We start from the raw sequence: 24177 nt of genomic DNA on the forward strand, positions 1-24177 counted from the left end.
CTTACAAAGAATATTTATTGCAATAATGACATGTTTAAATTTTTATATGAAAAAGTAAAGATGATTCTTAGTGCTGTCAACATTTGGTTAATTAATCGCAGGAGTGAAAAAATCCGATGAATGCTGGTTGATTGCACTCTAATGCCACCACACAACCAGCTAAAGTAGCTTTGTAACTTTGTAACAGAATACAAATTCTATGTGCTCTTAATTTTTTTAGGTTTATGGATAAAATCCATATTCTACAGATTAACATCATCCTAGATGGACTAGTAGGTGAACAATCTGTTCTTGGTCTCAGCTTCCACTTTTTCAAAAACTAGTAAAAGTTTTAAAGCCATTCAGAAAATTGTCTTTGATGATTATTTTGTTACTATTATGATTAAATCTACCAGTAATCCAGTGAGCAATCTTTCTCAAATGATCAACAGATGTGAATAATTGTGATTAATTGATTCTAAAGCACATAAGTAATTAGACTAGTTTTAACTGGCTGACAGCCCTAATGATTTTCTAAAACTATTTATAACTTTATAAATATAAACTATAACTGTGTAATATGTTTTGTTCAAATACTGTAGTACATCTATCTGAGTAGCATTATTTTGTAAATTAAAGCACCAGTGAGGAACTGTTGGTGTTTGTCAACTTTGGCGCCCCTGTGTGGACAACTCCAAACACCTACATTTTTGCCAGTACCTGTGCATGTGTAAGTACCGTTTTTAACATCAAGAATCTTTGACGTGGAAGATGTTCAAAGACATGTCTCTTTGACACATATACCACACCTACCCTGTGGCAGCAGTTTCTGCCAAACATTACTTTAAAGAAATAATCGACTTTATTATCATGTTCTTGTGGGCTCTCATTGCATTAATAGTAGATTCAGTCTGTTTCATGACAAACTAAAATCTCCTTCCAAGAAGAGTAGTTTAACTTTAACTATTAGATGAGTGTATGTCAGAACATGGCACTGTCTTTATAGTCATGTTGTATTTTTATTAATGCGTTGCTGTGTTTCCAGAGGCAAAAAAATCCAATTGCATAGTAGAAATGCTTCACCTCAAAATTTTGCACCTCTTAAAAAAACAAACAAATAAACTGCACCTGTGGGACACCAATAATTTAAGGGCCGGATCTCAGCCTTAGCATCCCCTCTCGCGCCGTGTCCCATTCCGCTGCCTCCGGCGATGTTTACAAATGTCTGCTGTCACAGCAGCGTTAACAGTGATGGAGGTGTCCGCAGCAGATCACAGCGGGGCCCACAGTGTGTCCGGGACTGAGGTGAATGCAGAGATAAGCTTATTTTGAGGAAGATGATCGGGAGGAGGTGGTGGAGGAGGGCGGGGGAGGAGAGGACAGAGGATGGGGAGAGAGTGGGACCCGGATGCTGATGCGAGTGAGACGAAGGAAGGAAGAGGAGAGAGAAAATATCGATTTACGGCAAGAAAACCGAAGGGAGTATAATACAGGGGGCCTTTACCCTGCGTGAACTATAATCAGAAGTGAGGAGGGGAATAAGGCAGTCGATATTAGTGCGGGTTAATCTGCGGGCATCTCTCTGTGTGTTTTTTACCTGAGTATCCGCCGGTGAGGGAGGAGGACACGCCAAAGGAGAGAGGAGAAGATGCTGTGATCCGCTACTTGCAGCAGGGATGTAGAGAGGGAGCGACGGGGAGAGGCAGGGAGGGGGAGGACTACGCTCCGCTAAAGGATGGTTGTTTTGCGAGGAAATATTGCGAGAATGCGGCGGCTGTGTGATAAATTTTACCGTTTGGCGATGTCCGGAAACTTCAGGAGCTGTCGGTTTTTTTGACAGGCGGCACGAGCGCGACGGCCGTTGGTCAAGGCGTTGAAGCTAAAGCTAGCCTCGCTGCTGTGTGGGAGAGCGGCGGCGAGGCTAAAATAGCATGTTGTTGCACCTGTAAAATAGGCCTGAAAGAGAGAAATAAATAGATTTTATTTTCATTGCTAACATCTACTTGACATATTAGATGTTTGGCTGGTATACTCGACCGGCTAATAATAAATATTTTCCCAGTAGACGTGAATAAACTTGTTTATTCAAGGCTAATATATAAAACGTCAACGTTCCTATGCGATAATTTTCTTATTAACCGTCATATACAGTTATCGTCGTGCAAGTTCAAATAAGCTAATGTACAGATGCGAGGGTTACCCACCTTGCAATGTTTATCTTTATAGTCAGTATTAACGCATAAAACAGCCTAATAATTTACTGTCATTTTAGTTTTCCGCTTTTATCTATCAATAGTGAGCTTTTTTGTTAAATAACAACGTTATACATGTTTAATGTGCTTCAGAAGAAATACCAAGCCATGTTTGTTAGCCAGGTTTAAGCGAAGAATGTCCATTCATCATCCAGATGTTTTATATTCTTTACATGTTCACCCCTAACACCAGAGTAGCAGTGTTATCACTGAAAACAAAGTAGTCCCTTATCTATGTTCAACACCATCCTGTAAGCCACAGTAACTATAAGCTGTAAAATATCACAGTTATTGCAATAAAATCGTGCAGTAGAAGTAGTAGTAGTAGTGTATTAGCCTCCAGTAAGAGCAGTATGAGTAAGGAACTGTCTCTAAGTCAGTCAGCTCAATATGTTGGGCCCTACCGACTGGAAAAAACACTGGGGAAGGGTCAGACGGGTGAGTACATTCATTTGTTTGAGATTCTTTTGAAATATTTGAATGAATTTTATGTCTGTATAGTTATATCTTCTGTGTCTCATACCCACCTGTTTGTATATTCCCATCATTCAGGACTGGTCAAGCTCGGGGTCCATTGCATTACGGGTCAGAAGGTAGCGATTAAAATAGTCAACAGAGAGAAGCTGTCTGAGTCAGTCTTGATGAAGGTACAGTATCAGTGTGACGCTGGTCAGGTTTTTGCACACAGTGACGATAATGATGCTAAATTTGTAAACAGCTAGGTGTCCTAAAATTGCTCCATTTCCTCTATATTTAACTTGTTTAGAAGACAGTGGTGTGTGTGCTTTGCTGTTGCATCTTCATCTCTTTCTGTCTCGTTTCCTGTTTCTTTTCTACATCCAGGTTGAGAGGGAGATTGCCATTCTCAAGCTGATCGAGCATCCGCATGTGTTGAAGCTGCATGATGTTTACGAGAATAACAAATATCTGTGAGTTCTTCCTGCATTCAAAAGAGCCTCAGAAATTTCCAGCCTGCATGCCTTTCATACTGAACCCTGGAGTGGGATGGGTATAAATATTACACTATGAACTATATTAAACTGCTCTCATCACTCTTAATTCCTGCTCTTCTTTCATCTGCTACAATTATTCTGAAAAGTTTTTGATCTATCTTGAGGAAAGAATACTCCCCAGAATGCTTTAAAGCTGTTTTAGAGCAGCTGTGGAAATAGACAGGCAGGAAAGTAAGCACAAAAATGATAAACTAGCATCAGTAATTGATGAAATCTTACAGTTTTAAGAGATTTTCTGAGGTTAAATCTGTTGTTCATACTCATTTTCCCCAAGCTTCTGGGTTCTAAATCACTGTTGTCCCTGTGTGTGGATAGGTACCTGGTGTTGGAGCATGTGTCAGGCGGAGAGCTGTTTGACTACTTGGTGAAGAAGGGGCGGCTGACTCCAAAAGAAGCTAGAAAGTTCTTCAGGCAGATCATCTCTGCTTTGGATTTCTGCCACAGTCATTCCATATGGTTGGTTTTCTTAGAAAATCAGAGAAGAAGAAAATTGGTTCTAAAGTATGGGTCATGTGAAGGGTTGTTAGGATTCCTTTGCTAGCTTTAACTCTTACAGTAAAGAATCAGTAAGTTACCACTGTCTGTTCAATCTGGGATTTTGAAATAGTGAAATTTACAAGGCCCTTTTTCAAACCCTTGTGGACACAGTTAAGCTGCTATTACCAGCACATGTAGATTTACATATACTTGTTGTATGTGTTCAGTCACAGAGACCTGAAGCCTGAGAACTTGCTCCTGGATGAGAAAAACAACATCCGTATCGCTGACTTTGGCATGGCCTCCCTACAGGTGGGAGACAGCCTGTTAGAGACCAGCTGTGGGTGAGTAGAACAAGGACTGTGCAATTATTTGCCATCTCATCATTAACACAATGCAGGTTTTGCATTAACACATTACAAAACTCAGTATATAAGTCACTTTAAAAGAGAGCAAGTATTTTTTATAATGATTTATCAATCTGCATCCATACATTTGAACAACTGGATTAAGTTCCTGGATATGCTGGCCATACTTTCAGATCATTTTGATGCAGTCAGAAGAAGCTGAAGCTAGCTATCTGCTACCCTCAGATTAATTTGTGCCAATTTAGTGGTGGAAGAAGAGGGTTTTTGATTTGTTGTGGATTCAGGAAAGACGTGTTGCAAACACAAGAGTTTTAAACAATATGAACAGCAGTCATTCAAAATAACTGAGAGGATTAAATAGATTTTAATTCATCCAATTCAAACTGCTTTCAGTACTGAGCAGTGCTAAAGAACATGGCATTTTCTCCACGTATTCTGCAAGCCTAGTATCAACTCATAACCTGTGCAAACATGAAAAAGGGACATATTTTGTATTTTAGAGATTTGCAGTTTGAATCCATGTATATTAATCAATGTCCATTGCTGCAAAGAGTATAATTCAGCTGATAGCCTAGCCTATATAACATTTCCCATTTAAAAAAGTGACTAATATTGCTGCTGCCCTTTCCAGAATGATAAAAATGATACCATCTCTGTCATTTTAGGTCACCACATTATGCTTGCCCTGAAGTCATACGGGTGAGTCGTCTGCTTGCGTCCTCCTCAAATGTTGGTACCTATAAAATAAATGAGTAAATTATTCATTAAGTGGCAAATACATAGTTAAAAAGCTACTGGCTAATTGTCTCAAAGTCATAAAAGAGTCTAATGGAGTATAGTGTCTGTCACTTGGGTGCCTTTGAGGAAGTTAATATTTAGGAGTGATTTTTGACTTAGAGACAGAGGACAATCCAATCGTGGTAATGACAATATAGTTTAATTGCTCTGTAATTTATTATCATGTCTTTTGAGAGACAGTTCATAGTCATAGACTTGCTTTAAACAAGACGAAATCCCATCTTTGGAAAAACAATCGTGGTTTGTTTATATAATTAAGTTGGAAACATTGAGTGGGATTTTTGTCTTTTGCAGGGGGAAAAATATGATGGCAGGAGAGCAGATGTGTGGAGCTGTGGGGTCATCCTTTTTGCTCTACTGGTGGTAAGTCTAATTCTTCATGTCACAATACAGTTTGGTTCCTTTAGAAAAACTTCCAACGTACTCCGATATGTCTGTTTACACCCCCTTTTATCTTTTTTATTTACAGGGTGCCCTGCCTTTTGACCATGACAACTTACGCCAGCTCCTGGAGAAAGTGAAGAGTGGTGTGTTCCACATGCCCCACTTCATCCCCCCGGACTGCCAGTCCCTGCTCAAGGGCATGATTGAGGTCAACCCTGAAAAAAGGCTCTCGGTACGAGGCTGTGCTTACACTTGGCTCATACACAGGGGAGTTGAATGGCACCTTATGCTGGCACCTGTACCAAAGTGTCCAAACTGAATCAGGATCACTTTGACCTCCTCTCTCCTCTCTACTTCCATTTTATCATTTTCCTTCCCTATACACATGACGAGGTCATTAACAGATTTCACTCTGTTATCAATACAGTAAAATAACAAGACTAATTTATTCTAAAGCGCTGTTTGGGGCTAACCATGTATAGATGTATAACTGCAATAGGTTCTGGCTCAGTACTGAAAAAAAATACTTGTTTTGAAACAAGCTGAGCTAAAGTTAGCAGTCTCTTAACTCACAACTCCTGCTGACGTGCAACTTTGTATTTGTGATTTTGCCCATTTTATTCATCAAAATCTTAAATATAAATACAAACTGTTCTAAATTGTATATATTGCAAATTTTGTGAGCATTATCTAAAATTACGCTCCCTACCTGCTCTGACCTAATTACTTTATGGGTTTTTTTACTCTTATATAGAGATCAGATAACAAATAAGGCTGCACGGCGGTGCAGGGGTTAGCGCTGTTGCCTCACAGCAAGAAGGTCTCTGGTTCGCTTCCCAATCAGGGCCTCTCTGTGTGGAGTTTGCATGTTCTCATGTCCCGTGCACGCGTGGGTTCTCTCCGGGTACTTGGCTTCCTCCCATCACCACATGCTCATTAGGTGAATTGGTGACTTTAAATTTGGCCGTAGGTGGGAATGTGAGCCTGCCTGGTTGTCTGTCTCTATATGTCAGCCCTGCGATTGACTGGCGACCAGTCCAGGGTGTACCTCGCCTCTCACCAAATGACAGCTGGGATAGACTCCATCCCCCTCGCCACCCCATACGGGATAAGTGGTATAGAAAATAGATGGATGGATGGAGATGACAAATAGAGCAGGAAACCCCATAATAAAACTGCTAGGCCATCTAGGACCCCATTATTTTTTAATTTTTATATCATTTTTACCTGGATTTTGCTTGTTTTTGCTGCTCTGCAACAGTAGTGGCTAGTCCAAGCCATGAAACAAACGTTATTGTTGTATGGCCTTCTGTTTTGGAAAAGAAAAAAACAATTAAGTTGTTGAGTTTGCTTATAAATTATTATACAGAGCAGAGCCTCTTTTGGACTCTTTTGTATTTTTTATCAACAACTGAAATGAATAGACATGCTACTTAATTTATTATGTTTCACCTTGGGAGCTGTGGTGCCAGAAGTTTATAGTTTGTTGCATTTTCGCCAAATGTGATGTTTAAAAAAAAATCTTGATATATTATCTTCTTATACTATGAAATACATAAGTTGTCAAATAACATGTCTCCATTATGCTGAGCTACACAAATTTTTCAGTTACATTCTCCAAGATTACAGATTATTATTATTCTGATATACAACAAGGACAAGTGATGAGGTGTCTTGTAAAAAAGTATGTGGTGTTTGCACGATGCAGCTCTGTGGCCATCTGGCTGTTAACAGACTGTAGAAACTAATGGCCCCATCTGCCCTGCCCCCCTCCCCTCCCTAACAGCTGGAGGCCATCCAGAAACATGCCTGGTATCAGTGAGTATACGTTCATTTGTACATATGTGACTATCGAATTCCATACTCATTCACAGTGTTGTAACAACATATTTAACCATTCAGTGTGTGTCATTCATGTATGCTTCATTGTTTGCTGTGCGTGTGTCTCCCAGGGGTGGTCGTAATGAGCCGTGTCCCGAACAGCCTCCTCCCCGGCGAGTGTGTGTGAGGAGAATCCTGTCCCTGACAGAGCTGGACCCAGATGTGTTAGACAGCATGCACTCGCTGGGATGTTTCCGAGACCGAGTCAAGCTAACGCGTGATCTGCAATGTGAAGAGTGAGTATAGTTTCAGCCCTACGTACATACAACGATGCTCTAGGATCATGTCGTCTGGACAAAAAACAGTACAATACAGTACAGAACGATGCAGTAAAGTAAGTTACGCTTTATATTCCTGCAGGGATATTTAACCTCTTTGAAGCACACACTGTTAAAGAATAAATAAAGGGAGAAAAGTTCTGTTACCCATGTAGAATAATACGATCCAATCTGATCCGCTTTATATCCCAGTATGAATATCTAACCTTATTTTTTGTTGTTTTTGCTAATAAAAACAAGAGCAACAACATCCATCCATCCATTTTCTAGACCGCTTGTCCCATTCAGGGTTACAGGGGGCTGGAGCCTCTCCCAGCTGTCATCGGGCAAGAGGCAGGGTACACCCTGGACTGGTCAGCAGTCAATCACAGGTCTGAAACATAGAGACAATCAGCCAGGCACACTCAAACACCTATGGCCAATTTAGAGGCACCAATTAACCTGACAAGCATGTCTTTGATGGTGGTAGGAAGCAAAAGTACCTGGAAAGAACCTTCACATGCACGGGGAGAACAAGGTCTATGTGTGACTGAATTTTTGATTTAGACCGTTAGAAAGTTGTTCATCTCTTTCCTGGCTTAGTTTAATTTGGGCCGATCAAGTTTAGGAGCCCATGACATCACCAGTCTCTTCTAGGAAGTACCGCACCCCCTAAGGCAACAACAATAAAATAACCAGCTACATGCCTTATTTTCTTCATTGTGAGGTGAATTTCCCAAATCTATCAGCCATGGTGGCCTATGGGTCGCTAACAGAAAATAGTCAATTTAATCCCCAACGTCTGTCTCTCTGCTCTGGCAAGGAGAGCTAAGCAGCTGTGCTCTGATCAGAAGCAGTTTTTTTTTTTTTTTTGTTTGTTTGTTTGTTTTTTTTTTTTTTTTTTGAGAGGATCGTATTTCTCCTGAGTGGGCGTGGCTAAGGCTCATTCAACACCCACACCATCCTAGAGCAGATTTTACCCCCTAATTTTCATGATTTTGAAGCTAAATTTAATAAACGTAGAGATATTTTTCATGGCTGAAATTCGTCCTGGTGGTTAATAAAGCAGCGGCTTTTTATACAACAAACCTAAAATAAAAATGTTTTAAAATCAATAAACAGGGACTTAAACATTATTTTTCATTGTGTTTGTAAAAAAAAAAAAAGGGGGGGGTTCTGCAAACCATACAGAATGATGCGATACAATATAATATAATATGATACCATTTATTCGCTCTATATCCCTGTATGGATATTTAACCTAATTGAATCACACTAATGAAAAATAAAGGAGAAAAAATTGCAAACTGTACAGAATTATACCTCATGATATGATAGAATGCGATACGAAACAATATGAAGGGATATAATGCACAATATCTCTTTGGATTTTTGACCTAGATGAAGCAACAAACAAAAAAGGTTACTACAATTTGCAGGCAACACAATATGATATGCAAAATATTATGATACAATACAACTCTGTCTTTGACTTGAGTGTCTTGTGCCTCCATGAGAAACTGATCTACAGTGTTAAAGCAAGATAGCAGACTGAAGCTGTATCCAGAATTCAGGGAGCATATTTATCAAAGGATGTTACCTTTGACAATTGACTTTTATGTTTGCCCAAGAAAGTGATCTTGCTTAAAGAATGTCTAAGTCTTGAAGGAGTCGGATGCTGAACTTTTACTTAAAAGAAAAAAAAGGCTGTTGAAAATAACATAACATGGGCTTTAAACAAAAGACTAATTTTGTCCTTTGGAAAATCCAACATCTAAAAATGTTGTAGTTTGGGCTTAATATAAATCCATGTTTATAGTTTTTATCACATTGTATCATAATTTTTTTCTTAAGTTTAGCATTTTACAAGTGACCTGCTTTATTTCTTTCTGTTCGTTTCAGAGAAAACCAGGAGAAGATGATCTATTACCTACTGCTTGACAGGAAAGAGCGCTATCCAAGCTATGAGGATGAGGACTTGCCTCCACGCAATGACGTAGGTCAGTCATTAGGGGGCAGGAGGGATCCACTCCAGGGTGGGATCTGCCTTTCTCTGTATGTGAGACCTATTTGTACAACAGTCTGTGAGCCTGGTGCCAAACACAGGTACTCCACGCCTTTTCCTGTAAATGTGGGCTTATTTGATGTCATGTTAGGATGATTTTATGAATGATTTCCACTGATAGCCTTTATCTTAGGAAACACCCCCTGTGATTAGCAACAAAGGATGATGCAATATGGAAGACAGACAGATTTTTACTACTGTTTAAGACATTGAACTTGGAGGATATCTGCAAGATTTGTCCGTGCGATAAAACAAGGAGAGGGGCTGTGATTCTGCATGTGCAAAAAGAGACACATTTATCACAGTCACAGATGGTGCAGTGAGTGTGGGGCTTGTGGAAAAAGCCCTTTTAACACAGAGCAGAACAGCAAAAGAAGAAATAAATGCACAGTGACAGAGTGAGAACAGGGAGTGGGAAGGCAAATTCTTCTAAAGGAAAGCAAATAAATAGAAACTACATTTCTTTAAAAGTGGCCCATGGATTCAAGTCCTAGTAACAGTGGCACACAGTCTAATTTTGCATCATAACAATAAAGTGCTGTGGGTAAATCTTTTGAAAATGTTTTAATGGTGTTTCTCAGCAGACCCTCCTAGAAAGCGCGTTGACTCTCCCATGCTGACGCGTCACGGTCGCTGCCGCCCTGAGAGGAAAAGTCTGGAGGTGCTGAGTGTTACTGAACAGGGGTCTCCTACCCCACCTCGCAGGGCTCTGGACACAGCTGCACACAGCCAGAGGTACAGTATGTTTTGCTTACACTTACTTGGAATACACACTCTTGTCAGTAATACATTTGGTCACACACAGTTATGTCTTTTTTGACCTCAGGTCTCGCTCTGTCAGCGGAGCGTCAACCGGACTCTCCTCCAGTCCTCTCAGCAGTCCCAGGGTAAGGGCCTGATGGCCAATCTCAAACAAACTGCACTGGAGTAACTGTTGCTGCTTGTATCCTTAACATGATACAAGCTTGCTCATGTAAAGATGGTTTAGCAAGTGTATTATTCAACTCAGTCGCTACAGTGAAAGGACAAGTTCACTAACAGGATTTAGTCAGTGGCATGTGCCTTGAAGCAGGTTTTGTTTATTCCCTTTAGTTTATGCTAACCTCCTTCAAATAGATCCCATAAGTTACAGCGTATTCAGTCTTATTTCCTCTTTCTTTCAGCCCATTATGTAGTACTGCCCAGGGAAACACAGGAAACGAAATTTGAATAAAATTGCTTGTAACTTTGAGAAAATCCACTTCGTACAAACAAAGATTGTAAATTCTAGTGTTAGTTTTTGGACAGTTTTGCCTGGACTGAAAAAATGTGAACTAAATTCTAAATAATAAGTCAATATAGATTGTGTGTTCTGTGCTTGTTTTGTTTATGATGGGTGGGTGACAGCAGTCTTTAAATCAGGGGTAATTGTTCAACTTTAAGGTTTTGCTGACTACACTGCAATACATGAAAATAATTTCATATTTTTGGCTGTAAGCTGATTTTAATAATTCCTCTTTCATTTCAGTATAATGTGGCGAACGGCTCTAGTTTTTTTAAACATGTTCTCACTCATATTATCCACACATGTATTAGACTGATTTAAAAAAATTGTAACCACACTCCTCAAGCCCCTAAGCAATCCATTTTCAAGCTCCTCAGTCATTTGTACACGCCATCACAGCACCAGTCTGTCAAATTAAACCTCAACAAGCGAGGATTTCTCCTCTTTCCTCATGCCACTTCTCTTCTTCACCCTGCATGAGCTAACTGTATGTTTAAATGTTGAAAAAACTTAAAACTGGTTGGTTTATTTTTGTCCATGGGACACTTTTCTTAATTTCCTGATATTAAATTATTCAAACAGCCAATATGAAGTAAATTAACCTTAACTTTGAGTGCTTTTGCACAGTAACAAATTCACTTTCACTGTTTGTCGCTGCATTGTTAACCCTTTCACTGCCACACTGTCACTAAATCTTCACTCACTTATGAGAAGAATTAAAAAAGACTAAAAGGCTAAAATGAAAGCATTTATAAATGTGTTGCATTTGACACTTTCACTTCTCACAGGATGCACTCTCTCTTGCCATGAAGCATGATATTCATTTCCATCCTTTCTCCATGTTCCATCCCCTCTCTTTCTTGTTATCCATCTCTCCCACAAACCCACTCCCTCACCCCCACCCCCCAGTCCTATCAGAGCCCCGTCTTCACTTTCAGCCAATCAGATGTCACCTCTGCCACCGCTACCCCTCTCACAAAGGAGCCCAAACAGGGAAGCACCACCACTCCTCGCTCAGCTCGGGCTCACGACAAGCCCAAAGCTCCCCCTAATCCAAAGACCCAGACCCTGCCCACCAAGGGACCCGCCGAGCGACCCCACCTGCAGCCCATCAAATCCCTGCCTCTGCACAACCCATCCTCCCGCTCACCCTCCCCTTCTCCGCTCCTGTCACCCATTCCCCGTTTTTTCTTCCCCTCGTCCTCTGTCCTAAAGTCAGTGACTAAGAGCTTCTACCCAAACTCTGCCCACTCTGTGCCGCAGGTCACCCCCCAGGGCTCTCCGTTGCCCACGCCCCTGGGCACCCCTGTCCACCACCCTCACCACCCCTCCTCCACCCCGCCCTCCTCTTCCTCGTCCTCATCCTCCTCGCGGGCGGAGGGAGGGGGAGGGGTGGGCTCGCTGTCACTGACCCCACCCTCCAGTCCAGGAGGGGGAAGCGGCATGGCAGCCAGCAGCTCCGCCCACTGGAGGACTCGTCTCAATTCTTTCAAGAACAACCTGCTGGGATCGCCGCGTTTCCATCGCCGCAAACTGCAAGGTGAGAGTTGTCTGTAATGTGGGCGTTACTTTGTGTTTTTCGATGCACCAGGATCTGCACAGGTATGGATCAACATAACAAAAATTGTTGAAACGGTTCCTGTTTAAGTACACAGTGCCGTAGATGTTTTCAGTCACACATCAGCCATTTTTCTCTGATATCAAGCTCAGAGTGGGTTTCAAGAAGTCAAATCAGCAACCAAAAAAGGATGCACCAGTTTCTTAGATGACCATTGTTACCAGCCAGTATCAGCCTGGCTCATTAGCCAGTGTTAGTAACTGATGTTTTTTTTTGGATAGAGAAGGACAGTGGATAGACCCAGAAACAGGGATGAGAGCATGGGGGAGAGACATGCAGCAAAGAGCCTCAGGCCGGATTCATATGCATACGTGGCGTGTGCCTTAACCACTCAACTACCGGCGCGCCCCAGTAACTGATGTTTATATGTTTAATTTATTATTGTTGGAAAATTAGTGTATGTAACTACTGATTCCTAAAAACATTTTTTACTGGGCACCCGTGGGATAAACTGGTGTTTTTCTGTTCAGATCAGGAAGAAAATGTCTGTTGTTTGAGAAACTTCTCTCTGGGAAAAATCAACGACATGCATTTAGTAACACGTGTTCCTGGGAAATTTCAAGAGGAGGGAGAGACAACTTTTCAAATACATCCAGTAACAAAGCTCATTTGAAAAAGAGACTCACAAAGAAACCATGAAAAAAAATTAAAGCTGTCATCAGCTTAACTCTTAGTCTTTTTGTTGACTTGTGCACATGATAATTCCTGCTCTTTAGGTGAACCCAGGCCTGCCCACAGATTTCGCTTGGCCCCTGACAAACCCAGAGAATGGGCCCTTCCCAGTTGTGATTATTTCAATAGTATCCTAGTATAGTATGCATGTAGTAGCACTGGTGCTAGCACACACTCTGGCTAACGGTATTTCATTTTGGAGCTGAAAATGTGTCAAACTATAACTGGGTTCTGATATTGAATTTATTTATTTGTGCCACTCTTTAACCAAATTTCCTGCCCATTTTTGCCAATATTTGTAATTTTTTCTTCAATTTTGCTCACTTTTCCCCATTTTGGCCTCTTGTTATCCATCTTTAACACTACTCCATTTCTGCCACTTTTAACCCATTCTGCTACTTTTAAAGACCTTTTTCACCACCTTCTCCGTCCATTTTTGCCACTTTATAAACGCTTTCCTCCTCTTTTCTGCCCTTTTTGCCACTTTTAATCCATCTTCCACATTCTCAGTTGATCCATAGTTGCTTCTATTAACACTTTAAAGCCAATTGTATCATATTTGATAGGTAATTTTGTGAGACTTTAATATGAGGAATATGATCAATAATTTCCTTAAAATGATAAAAAGATGCCTGCAGTGGATTATTACTTGCCAAAAACACCTTATGCATCAAATGTGACACAAAAAATATGTGAGATGCTATGGCATTTTTTTTTTTTTTTTTGGATTTTGTTTGAAAGTTTATTAAAATCTCAGTTACAAAAAAATGAGAATATTCTGGCTATTTTTGAGGTATCAGGCTTTACAGGGTTAACCCCTTTTCATCACTTTTATACCCATTTTTACCAATTTTGACTGCATTTCACTGTTTGATATGCCTGCCCTCATCCACTGTAAACCGATTTTTGCTACTTGCCATCTGTTTTTTACCCTGTTTTCCAATCATTGCCACTGAAAACACATATTTGCCACTTTTAACCTTTTTCTGCTACTTTTTTAACCTAATTTCACCACATTTTCCACCCATTTGTCCCACTTTTAATCCATTTTAATTCTGTTTCTTGAAAGTTTACATTCCTGAGAAGGCTATGGCACAAATTAATAAAAAATATTTGTTAATTTGGTAAGAGTGGCTATTATTCAGGTAAAAATAAAATCTGATTATCACAGCTTAATTTTACCCAGAGCCCCAGAAAGCTCTCCTTTATCCCTCCTTTGGGCAGCCTTGGCTGTATCTAAAGTGAATACTACTTAAATAAACCCCAAAAATGTGAGGTGTCACAAATCAAAAATAAAGCATACTACCAGGGATACGCAATTTTATTGGTATGATATCTCTGTTGGCAGATAAAAGCTCAAAAAGTTGTATCAGCGAACAAGAACATATCTGCCTTTAAATAATGGATGTAATCGCTGTAAATATCGGTTGTTTGTGCAAATGTGTTTTCAGAGTTTTAGGCAAGACCAACAGACTTACGTCGGCTGAAGACTTTTTCTTTGTTCATCTTCTTCCTTAAACTTTTCTTCTTTTTTTTTTAAGATTTATTTTTGGGCTTTTTGTGCCTTTATTTGACAGGAGGAGGACAGTGGATAGAGCTGGAAATGGGAGAGAGTGGGGAGAGACATGTGGCAAAGGGCCACAGGCCGGATTCGAACCCGGGCCTCCCCCGTAGTAGTGGGTAGCACTGTAGACCGCTAGGCCATCTGCGTGCCTTCCTTACACTTTTCAAGTCTGTTTTAAGGACTATCAATATTATATAGTGAATGTGAATATTGCAGAGAGACGGAGTTGAACACAAACAGAAACACACTAAAGAGCTCTTAAATAAAGAAAATGTGTCAGGGTCTGACCACACTGATGGTTTTGTAGCAGGTTAAGCAGAAATAATAACCACCCATGTGGACATTTGCAGGCAATATTGCAGATGAACAAAACCGTACATCTAATTCCCAGTTTGTCAAATTCTACCCTTTTTGACCTTGAACACAGTAGTATGGTATTAAACAGCTTTTTAGCTTCCTACACTGAGCGTCACACCAGAGGAAAATGGCTGCCATGTGAACATGATGAATGGACCTCAAAGCCCTTTCCCTTCTGGATTCCAGATTCATATTTCTAACAGGAACATTTAAAATTTTTTTAAGAGTGACTTATCTCTTTCAGTTCCTACATCAGAAGACATGTCAAGTCTAACACCAGAATCCAGCCCAGAGTAAGTCCTAGAGATCAGTTATTGCTGTTATAGCATTTATTTTTACAATCTGAAACTCTGTGTCAATGATATTTTATGTTTTCATCTGGCTACCAGGCTGGCTAAGAAGTCCTGGTTTGGAAACTTCATTGGCTTGGAGAAAGAGGAGCAGATCTTTGTGGTGATCAGAGACAAACCTTTGAGTTCTGTCAAAGCAGACATCGTCCATGCCTTCCTGTCTGTGAGTATCTGATGTGTTCTGTCTTTCACGTCTCTCTCTGTTAAAGCTTGTTTGTAAAGGCATGGCTCTCTGAAAAAGCTGTAAGACTTCCACACTATCATACTTTAAGCACTTCATTTCTCTCATTTTTTATGTGTCTCTTTTAGTTCTAATCTTGCTCACTTGTCGCACGTGTGACTGATCACTTTTGTTTTCACCAACAGCTCACTCTTTCTCTCTTCTCCTCACCCTCACCCTTTGTCTCCCTATACTCACGTTTGCCCCTGAACCTCTCCCGCCTCGTAAGTCTGTCGGTCTCTCTGCTTCTTCTCTGTCTCCCTACCACACAGATCCCGTCACTCAGTCACAGCGTCCTTTCCCAGACCAGCTTTCGAGCCGAGTACAAGTCCTCAGGCGGTCCCTCCGTCTTCCAGAAGCCCGTCAAGTTCCAGGTGGACATTGCTTTTTCCGAAGGCGAGAGGGAGAGGGACAGGGAGAGGAGCGAGAGGGAAGGCAGGAGGGAGACGGGGATCTACAGCGTCACGTTCACACTCATATCAGGCAAGTGGAGCAGACATTTAACAAATTCAATTATGATTAGATTTAAACTTCATGAAAATAACCTGGGGAATAAAAACATGACTTCATTTTCTCCAAAGCAGAGAGCTGTATAAGATCATTGTTTGTTTGTTGTTGATCATTGTTTACTATTTTTTTTTAATACCATATAACTGCTGGACAGAGTTAGGCTGGCTATTTCATCATGTTTCCAGTCTTACAGCTTCTCTGAAGAGTTTTTATCTGGTTATAAAACAGGCTGAAATTAATATTGAAGCGTCTGTGTGACCTAAGAAGAGACCACAAGTGAAAAAAATTACAGTTACTATCAATGCCTTTATTCACTGCTGCAGGGAAAGAGTCTGATTAAATAAGTGACAGCATGCTGCCATAAAGCCTTTGTTTATATAGTTCTACACTGAGGATTACTGTGAGTGATGGGATTGGATGGAGAATTTTCATCAGAAACACAATTCATGCTAACACTTTATTGTAGTAGGTCTTAAATACCTGTAATTTTATAGTAATACGTGGTAGTTATCTTTTCTCAAGGATGAAGTGGTAGTTACCTTGTAATAAGATTGTAATTTACAAAGTAATAACTAAGAAACATGAAAATATTAAGGAAGTATTTACCAACTAATACTGAGTTAATTGTTAAGTAATTCCTTGTAATATTGTGGCAATTCTTTTGTAATGAGGTGGTATTTTACACTAACCCTAATCCTAACCCTAAAAGTTCACTACTTGAAAATTATTCAGGAAGGACTTTTTTAATTTAGTTGGCAAAAATAAAGAAATAACCTGGGAATTATCAAACAACAAATATAGAAAATTGGCATCTTATTTTTAAGAAATTACTTGGTAAAATACCATCTATTAACCAGAAAACTGCCTCAGTATTATGAAGGCTAGGGTTAGAGGGCTAGTCAAAAATACCACCTTTTTACCTGAGAACTGCCACAACATTACAAAGAATAACTTGATAATTAATACATTATTACCAGGTAAATACTTCCTTAATACTTAGTTGTTACTTGGTAAAATGCCAGCTTATTACTAGGTAATTACCATCGCATTCTTGAGAAATTACTAGATTATTACACTTAGTACTGTAAAATTTCTAGGTAATTAGGGCCTACTAAAATAAAGTGTTACCTAACTTATGTATATCCAAGACCAGAGCAGCAAAGATATAAGATGTGTTGATTGATCCATACAGAGGCTCCACAATCATCACGAACCCAAAGTTTCTCAGTCAGTCAGTTTTATTGTCAATTCTTCCATATGTGCAGGATGTATAGAGGATAATAATTGCGTTTCTCTCTTATCAGCAGTGTAATATACATAAAAACAGAATATAATCAAAACAGCCAACATCAGTATGAACAATTTAAAGAATATAAAAGCAGTTTGTATCTCAAAACAGTGCAAAAATAGTGCCAAATAGTACAAAGTAAGTGTGAGGAGACCTGAGCAGAATAAAATCGAATAAATAGCGTAGAAGTGGCTGGTGCCAGTAGTGCATTAAGCATTAACACCAAGATAGGCTATGCTTACCCAGACCAAGGTGAGTGTATGTACAGATGCATAGGTATCCACTGATAACAGCCCTCTTTACATACATCAGCCATTGGCCAAATTAGGTGACATGAACTGTTATCTGTTGTGTTCAATCAATTTTATGTTGGAATCTGTTATCTCTAGCTGCTGAATTAAATAAGACATTTTTTACAGGGTAGAATAGGTGAGCTTTTGGTCAAACCTCGATCTAATGTCGTGGACAAATGTGAGAGAAAATGTTGGCATGCAAGGAGCCTAATACCAAAAGAAGTTTTTTTTTTGTTTTGTTTTTTTAAATTGGCATTGGCATCGGATAAGTTGTTATGCTAAACATCAGTATCCCCATGCCAGGTGGATAAAGGATGTCATTTTCCACCTAAAACTGGATGGATTAAAGGTACCATGAAGGGGAAAGGCAGAGCTCAGAAGAATGTGGTGCCTTTTCATGTCTTATTTTGCAACGGTTACTGGGATTGAGAACTGGAATGTTTCATACAGTAGCTATAATGATTTGGGGATTCAAGGAGTGTAGCAGCTCGACCTTTATTGTTTGCTCATTTATCATCTGTTTTTTTCTTTCCTATGTGATTAATAGCAGCCTTTTGGGGTGGGACAGAGGGATCGGATCAGGTGTAGGGGCAGTTTGGGAGGAAAAGTGGGAAAAACAATTGGACTTCGATGGAGGGTTTTTTTGTATCTTATTTTTTGCACTTTACTGTTACATGCTGTCATTTGCAGCTCCTTTGTGTTTAAATTAAAAACTAAATAAAAATAAAAAATATAAATATATATCTCTGCTTATTCTTGTTTTGCAACAGTAGCTGAAGCAGCACTTAAAGATGTAAATGATGCATTGTTTTTACAAGAGACTGTATAACCTCAGAATATGGCAGTATGACATATTTGTAGAGAAAAATTATGCATTTCTATTGCCATAAAAGAATGATATTTATCCTCAATTTCCCTCTATCTCATGCCTTCATAAAAATGATTTTAAACAGTCGTGGTAAGATTTAATTATGAGCCAACTATCATGATATATGTGGTTTTGTGACTCACTAAATTGACAGAATTAGCAATAAAACCTTCATCTGAGTTACAGAGTGTGAATTTTACTTGTTTATCAGAAATTTCTGAACTGAATCTTTATTTTGTCATTTTATTAACAAGTTGTCCCACTACATTTAATGTAAAATGTTGCACCCAGCTGAGAGGTTTGACTCCTAATTTTTCATGGTAAAAGAAAACTGTTAAAAATTTTTTTAATAAGTAGTCTCAATTTGAATTTATTGTAGCTCTTTTTGCATTGAAATACAAGCATTATTTTGCATGAACACTATTGTTTTTACCAGTACTTGGCCCAGGTTTCATCTGTGTTTCTTGGGGCCTTTGCAGGTCCGAGTCGCAGGTTCCGACGAGTGGTGGAAACGATTCAGGCTCAGCTTCTCAGCTCTCATGATCAACCCATGGTGCAAGCCCTATCTGGTAAGACTGCTTCTACACACTGGTGTACACATGAGCAAAACATTTACACTTTGCTGCTTTGACTGTATATTACACTTCACTATCAGTGATGCTATATTTGTTTGTTTTGGTCTGTTTCTCTTTGATACTTGAACACTTCTTTCTTCTTTTCATGTATTATTGATCTGGACTTTCCTAATGCTGGTATCTCCTTTTTTTAGTGTTTACAGAAGAGGATGTTGATTTTCAGTCATGTCTCTCTGCAACCCAAACACTCTGTTGTAATTTTCTGTTCAACCAAACTCTTATTGTTTCTTTTTTAAGATAACCTCTAAACAATGAAAGGTTTCCATACCCTAAAGTTGCAGAAGCTGAGGGAAAACAGCACTTTCTTTTTCTCATTTTTTTGTGCATTAAGCAGCTTACTTGTTAACAAAAAAGGAAAAATGCTTAATTCGAAGCCCTGTCCCTGAGAACTTGTTGCATGTTTACATTAAGAGTGACTTTCCTGTTCTTCTCTCCTGATCCCTTCCCAGATGAGAAGAACGGCCGACCCCACGGGACCCCCACCCGCCAAAACTCGAGGCGTTCCGAGGGTGGGGGCGACAGGTGCGAGTGGGGTGACCGGGCAGATGGCGGAGGAATCGGAGGCAGTGGGGGAGTTCTGCAGCGCAGAGGCTCAGCGAAAGAGAGAACCCGACTGCTGTCCTCCAATGGAACCCAGTCCCAGCCGTAGGTTAGAAAGTGAGACCACACAGCAGGATGCCTGAACTACTCCCAGACTGAAGACAGTGTAACTCCATCTTCAAGCATCCCTGCAAGCCATGAGCTACACCTTTTCTTCCTTGACTGAGTTACTGAAGATGCTTGACCATAGCAAGGATTGAGCCTTTTTCCTCTGTCATGCTTTTTTTTCCCAACTCAGCATACTTTTGATCTTTTGGATCACCCGGATTCCTACCCTTAAACGAGAAGAAGGAGTTAAGGAATCACCCTTTAATGAAAATAATACCATTTGAATGAGCAGTTTGGTATCCTTCATAGATACAGCTTCACAGATCAAACAAACTAGGAATTTTGAAGTGCTAATGTGCATGCCAGTTAGCAAATCAGCCTGCTAAAGGATGCTGAAATGATCAGATAGGCTAGTCGATCATATCATCATAATACAGTACCTGACACCAAAAAGAGTTTCTTAAATTAACCAGTGCGCTCATATCATTATCAAGCAACATGCAAATACCAGTCCTTACTGACAGAATTATAGATGTACCCTAAGAGTTAGCAAAAAGGTCCTGATTTTCTCAGGAGAAACGTCATCCTGGAGCTCCAGCAGTGTCTTCTCCTAAGGTAAAGAAAACCATCAAAGTAAGCTAAGTAAGTGAATGTGAAAAAGATATTTTTTTATTTACTTTTATTTATGTTTACATGTTTATTTGGGCGATGTCAGTAGCACAGACATAGCAGTAAAGTCAGACTGAAAACACTCTGCAGTGTTGAAGAGGATTGGGAAGCTGACCAGTTTTGATTCTTTTTCTATTTTCTTTTTACTCAGAGACAATACCAAACAATGCGCCTGAGATTTTGGCATTGGACCCCTGTTGCTCTGAAGAAAAGTATTTTTGATTTGAACAGAAATATGAACATTACTATATGAAAATAAAAAACACTATGCGTGAATAGTTCCATGAACCTCATCACAGCTGTTTGTGCCCCGATTGAATGAGAAGAGCGATCAAACAAGAAGCCACCTTTCTCATCGAGCTTGTCTCCAATCGCCATAGTATTCACATACTGACTCATACAACAAAAAAATTACTAAAAATAAAAGGATACTCATAAATGGACAACACCCAACGCCGGATTTTAAAGGCTTGCGATGTCAGTTTCCTTGTTGAACGGGACTTCAAAAGTTGGAAGCAAGCAGAAGAGTCTCCTAGTCCTAACCCCCCCACCTCATGCTCCTCACGTCAGTGTTCACCAACGAGCCAAGTAGTCCATCGCTGCACCCTTGCTCACCCACGGAGAGTCGCCCCATGTCTGCAAGCAGACGTAGCAGCTCTGGATGGTCATGTTAGAATACTCCAGCACTCTGTCAGACTAGTCAATGTTCATCACCAGTCTTCCATACAGCACAATATGCAACAAAAGTGCAGAATGTTTTCAGTGAGATATATGCTACTGTTGTGTTTATTTTGATCTTTTTTAAATTTATTTATTCACATATCTGTCCATTATGTTGTTAAATTATATTTATTTATACATATTTATTTATTTATTCATATTTTATTTATTTATTTATACATATTATTTATTTGTATTTTGTCAATTCATTCATGTTATTTATTTGGTCACTTTAATGTTTCATGTACATGATTATGAATTGTGCTGCTGAAATATACCCAGATCTAATTTAAAGCTCCTGGGGGAAACTTTTAGCTTGTGTTGATTTTAGCACTCCTTGTGGTCAAAGTGCTACATCTTACGTCTTTGCTTTTTTCCTTTACATGTGATTTTTTTTTTGTTTATTTGTTTTTACATAAATATCACATCCTTACTTTTTCAACCGTCATATGCTATGCTTGTAGAGAATTTTTCAGTTTACTAGATAAAAAGCTGTCATTTTATCACTTTTTCTGGCACCTTCCCCATGGCAAAAGTTTCATACATCAAAAGTAACTGCCTAGAAATAGTTAGTCGTCATGTTGATTACCTTTTTGCTTTTATAGGTCCTAAAAAGACATAATTATTCATTCCAGCCTGTTTCATAATCACCCTAAAAATCCTCACAGGAGCTTTAAGAAGCCAGTTCTATATTATTTCACATTTACACTCCTTTCCATGCTAAACTCTAGTTGCAGTAATGACTAGTTGTACTCATCTTACTTCTCTGTTGATATTTGTTTACGTCTCATGTTTTTAATGACATTTATCTCTGCCAACAAGAGTGCGTGGGTTATGACAGCTGAGCGTGAGTGAGCTGAAAACTTTGCGGCAGCTGCATTTTGAGCTGATTACGTTCCAGAGATTTCGACTGACCCCAGGAATATCAAACTGAAATAACATATTCAAACCCTAACAGGCAAGATTTCTCTCTCACACACACGTTGAATGCTTGCTAATTTTGCTCCATCTCTTGCTTTTTAATGCCTTGTCCCTTCTACCTGTCTGTCTGCCTCTTCACCTGTCGTGTAGCCATCATCACAAGAGAAACTGTACAAAGTTGTTTGCCTCACAGTCCGTACACTCTTTATGATTGCTCACCATCACCACTCTCATCTCTATCACATCACTTTCACTTTCATTGACCCGAACTCTGGCTAAGATTGTAAACTATTCTCCATTCATAAGGGTCAGTAGAATAAGGTGTTTAAAAAAGAAATGTCTGTATCATAATTTAAATATAAAAAGTGCACTATTATAACTATTGCCTGTGATAAAAAGAACAATTATGATTGAAGTGATGGTCAAAATAAAGAGAGATCCACCTTATTGTTATGGTTACAATAATAAACCCTAAATTCATGTGTCTGTCTATTTAGTTTCTGGGTTTCAAAAGTTTCTTTTCATTTAAAGGTGTTTATTTCAGTTTGAGCCTTAGCAGTTCAAGCTACAACCCAAGATTAGTAGTTTTTAAGTCCCTGTAAAGTGAAATCCAACTTTGTTCCTTAACACACTAGATATGCTGGAATAAGGTTGCTGTAAACATGTGAAAACACTGAGATCTATGTGTGACAACTTTCCTGGCTTGGTTTTTGAGCAGGGCAAAAAATTTGAGTCCATGACATCACCAGTCTTGATGGGGAATTACTTCGCCCCCTAAAGCTACGATGATTAAGAATCACTGAGCATTTCATCTCATTAAAGTCTGTCGTTAGCTGATGTAACTGCCTTTATTGAAATTTAACAGCCAGCTACATGCTGTGTTTTGGTTCATTGTAAGTTGAATTTCCCAAATCTATCAGCCACAGTGGACTACAGGTCATTAAAAGTAACATAACAGAAAGATTTGTACCAGAAAACAGTACATTTAATCCCCAACTTCTCTCTCCACTCTGCACAGAGTCAGGCAGCAGTACTCTGATCAGAAGCTTTTTTTTATTGTTTTTTGAGAGGATCGTATAGGGCTCAACAGTGTGGTTCTGGAAGCAGTAATCCCAACCTAATTTTCTCCATAGCAGATTTGATAATTAGCCATATCATTAGATATATTTAGACTTACCACAAGCTACCTGACGGTCAAACAATGGTATATGCTCCTGTAAAACACAAATTTTCTTAGGATATCAAACTCATTTTAAGAAAAACATAGTTTATTCAATCATATTCTCAGCCAAAAAGCCTAAAATACCCACAACCCTTGAGTTTCACAGCGATGTCCCTGATTGGTGGGGTCTTTGGTTACCATGGGAATGTCTACCAAGGCTGTGAATAAAGGTTGACAATATGCTACTGTAATACTCAAGTTATAACACTACTACGTACATAATTTCAAATAATAATCACTACAATAAAGGTAAGTGTAGAAAAAAAGGTAACATTTGGTTTGAAAGCCTGAAAAGCTATCAATAACAACAAATGAAATTAATTGCAATGGATTATGGGATATGTAGTTCCACCCTTCTTGGAAAGAAATATGTACGCAATCTTCTACCTTTGCTTTGTTCTCTGTTTTTGAAAACCGAATCAAATGTTTGGTCATGAGTACTCTAATGCATTTAAATTAATAAGGATTTTACAGAATGTCTGTGGGGGATTTGAGTGGCGAAATCCACTTCCGGAACAAGCGCTGCTGTTAAAAGTGGGCGGGGACTGTTAAGGTCGGTTTCTCCTGAGTGGGTGTGGCTTCTGCTTATTCAACCGACACACCTACACCATCCTTGGGCAGATTTTACTGCCAAATTTTTCATTACTTTGAAGCTTAATTTTTATAAACTTAGAGATGTTTTTCATTACTGAAATTAGGCCTGGAGACCTGTCATACAGAAAACCTAAAATAAAGATTTATTATCACTTGTTTGTTACAATAAATAATAAAAGATTAACTAACATTGTGAATCCCAAGCAAGATAGAAGGAAAATGTTTAAAACAGGATGTAATTAATAATTTTGTAAAAACTACATCAAATTTATAAACACTAAAATGATTGA

The 24177-nt window shown here is 39.2% G+C and overlaps 1 protein-coding gene across 7 annotated transcripts; it reads left to right on the top strand.

Moving 5' to 3' along the window:
* Positions 1-1415: 1415 nt before the first annotated feature.
* brsk1a (BR serine/threonine kinase 1a) lies at positions 1416-22535 on the top strand. 7 transcript variants are annotated; one of them, XM_041816377.1, is made up of 19 exons: positions 1416-2669; positions 2784-2878; positions 3075-3160; positions 3560-3700; positions 3949-4065; positions 4755-4788; positions 5182-5250; positions 5357-5503; positions 7058-7089; positions 7224-7388; positions 9312-9409; positions 10056-10209; positions 10301-10361; positions 11648-12278; positions 15194-15242; positions 15339-15462; positions 15792-16002; positions 18958-19047; positions 19551-22535. In XM_041816377.1, exons 1-19 carry the CDS (start codon positions 2585-2587, stop codon positions 19760-19762), a joined length of 2601 nt encoding a protein of 866 aa, XP_041672311.1. In that variant the 5' UTR covers positions 1416-2584; the 3' UTR covers positions 19763-22535. The 7 variants fall into 7 exon arrangements, with proteins under 7 accessions (XP_041672311.1, XP_041672313.1, XP_041672317.1 ...); XM_041816379.1 differs by having other exon boundaries at positions 19563-22535; XM_041816383.1 differs by having other exon boundaries at positions 12002-12278.
* The last annotated feature ends 1642 nt before the right edge of the window (positions 22536-24177 follow it).

Source organism: Cheilinus undulatus, linkage group 20 (genome assembly GCF_018320785.1).
Source record: "Cheilinus undulatus linkage group 20, ASM1832078v1, whole genome shotgun sequence".
Lineage (NCBI taxonomy): Eukaryota > Metazoa > Chordata > Actinopteri > Labriformes > Labridae > Cheilinus > Cheilinus undulatus.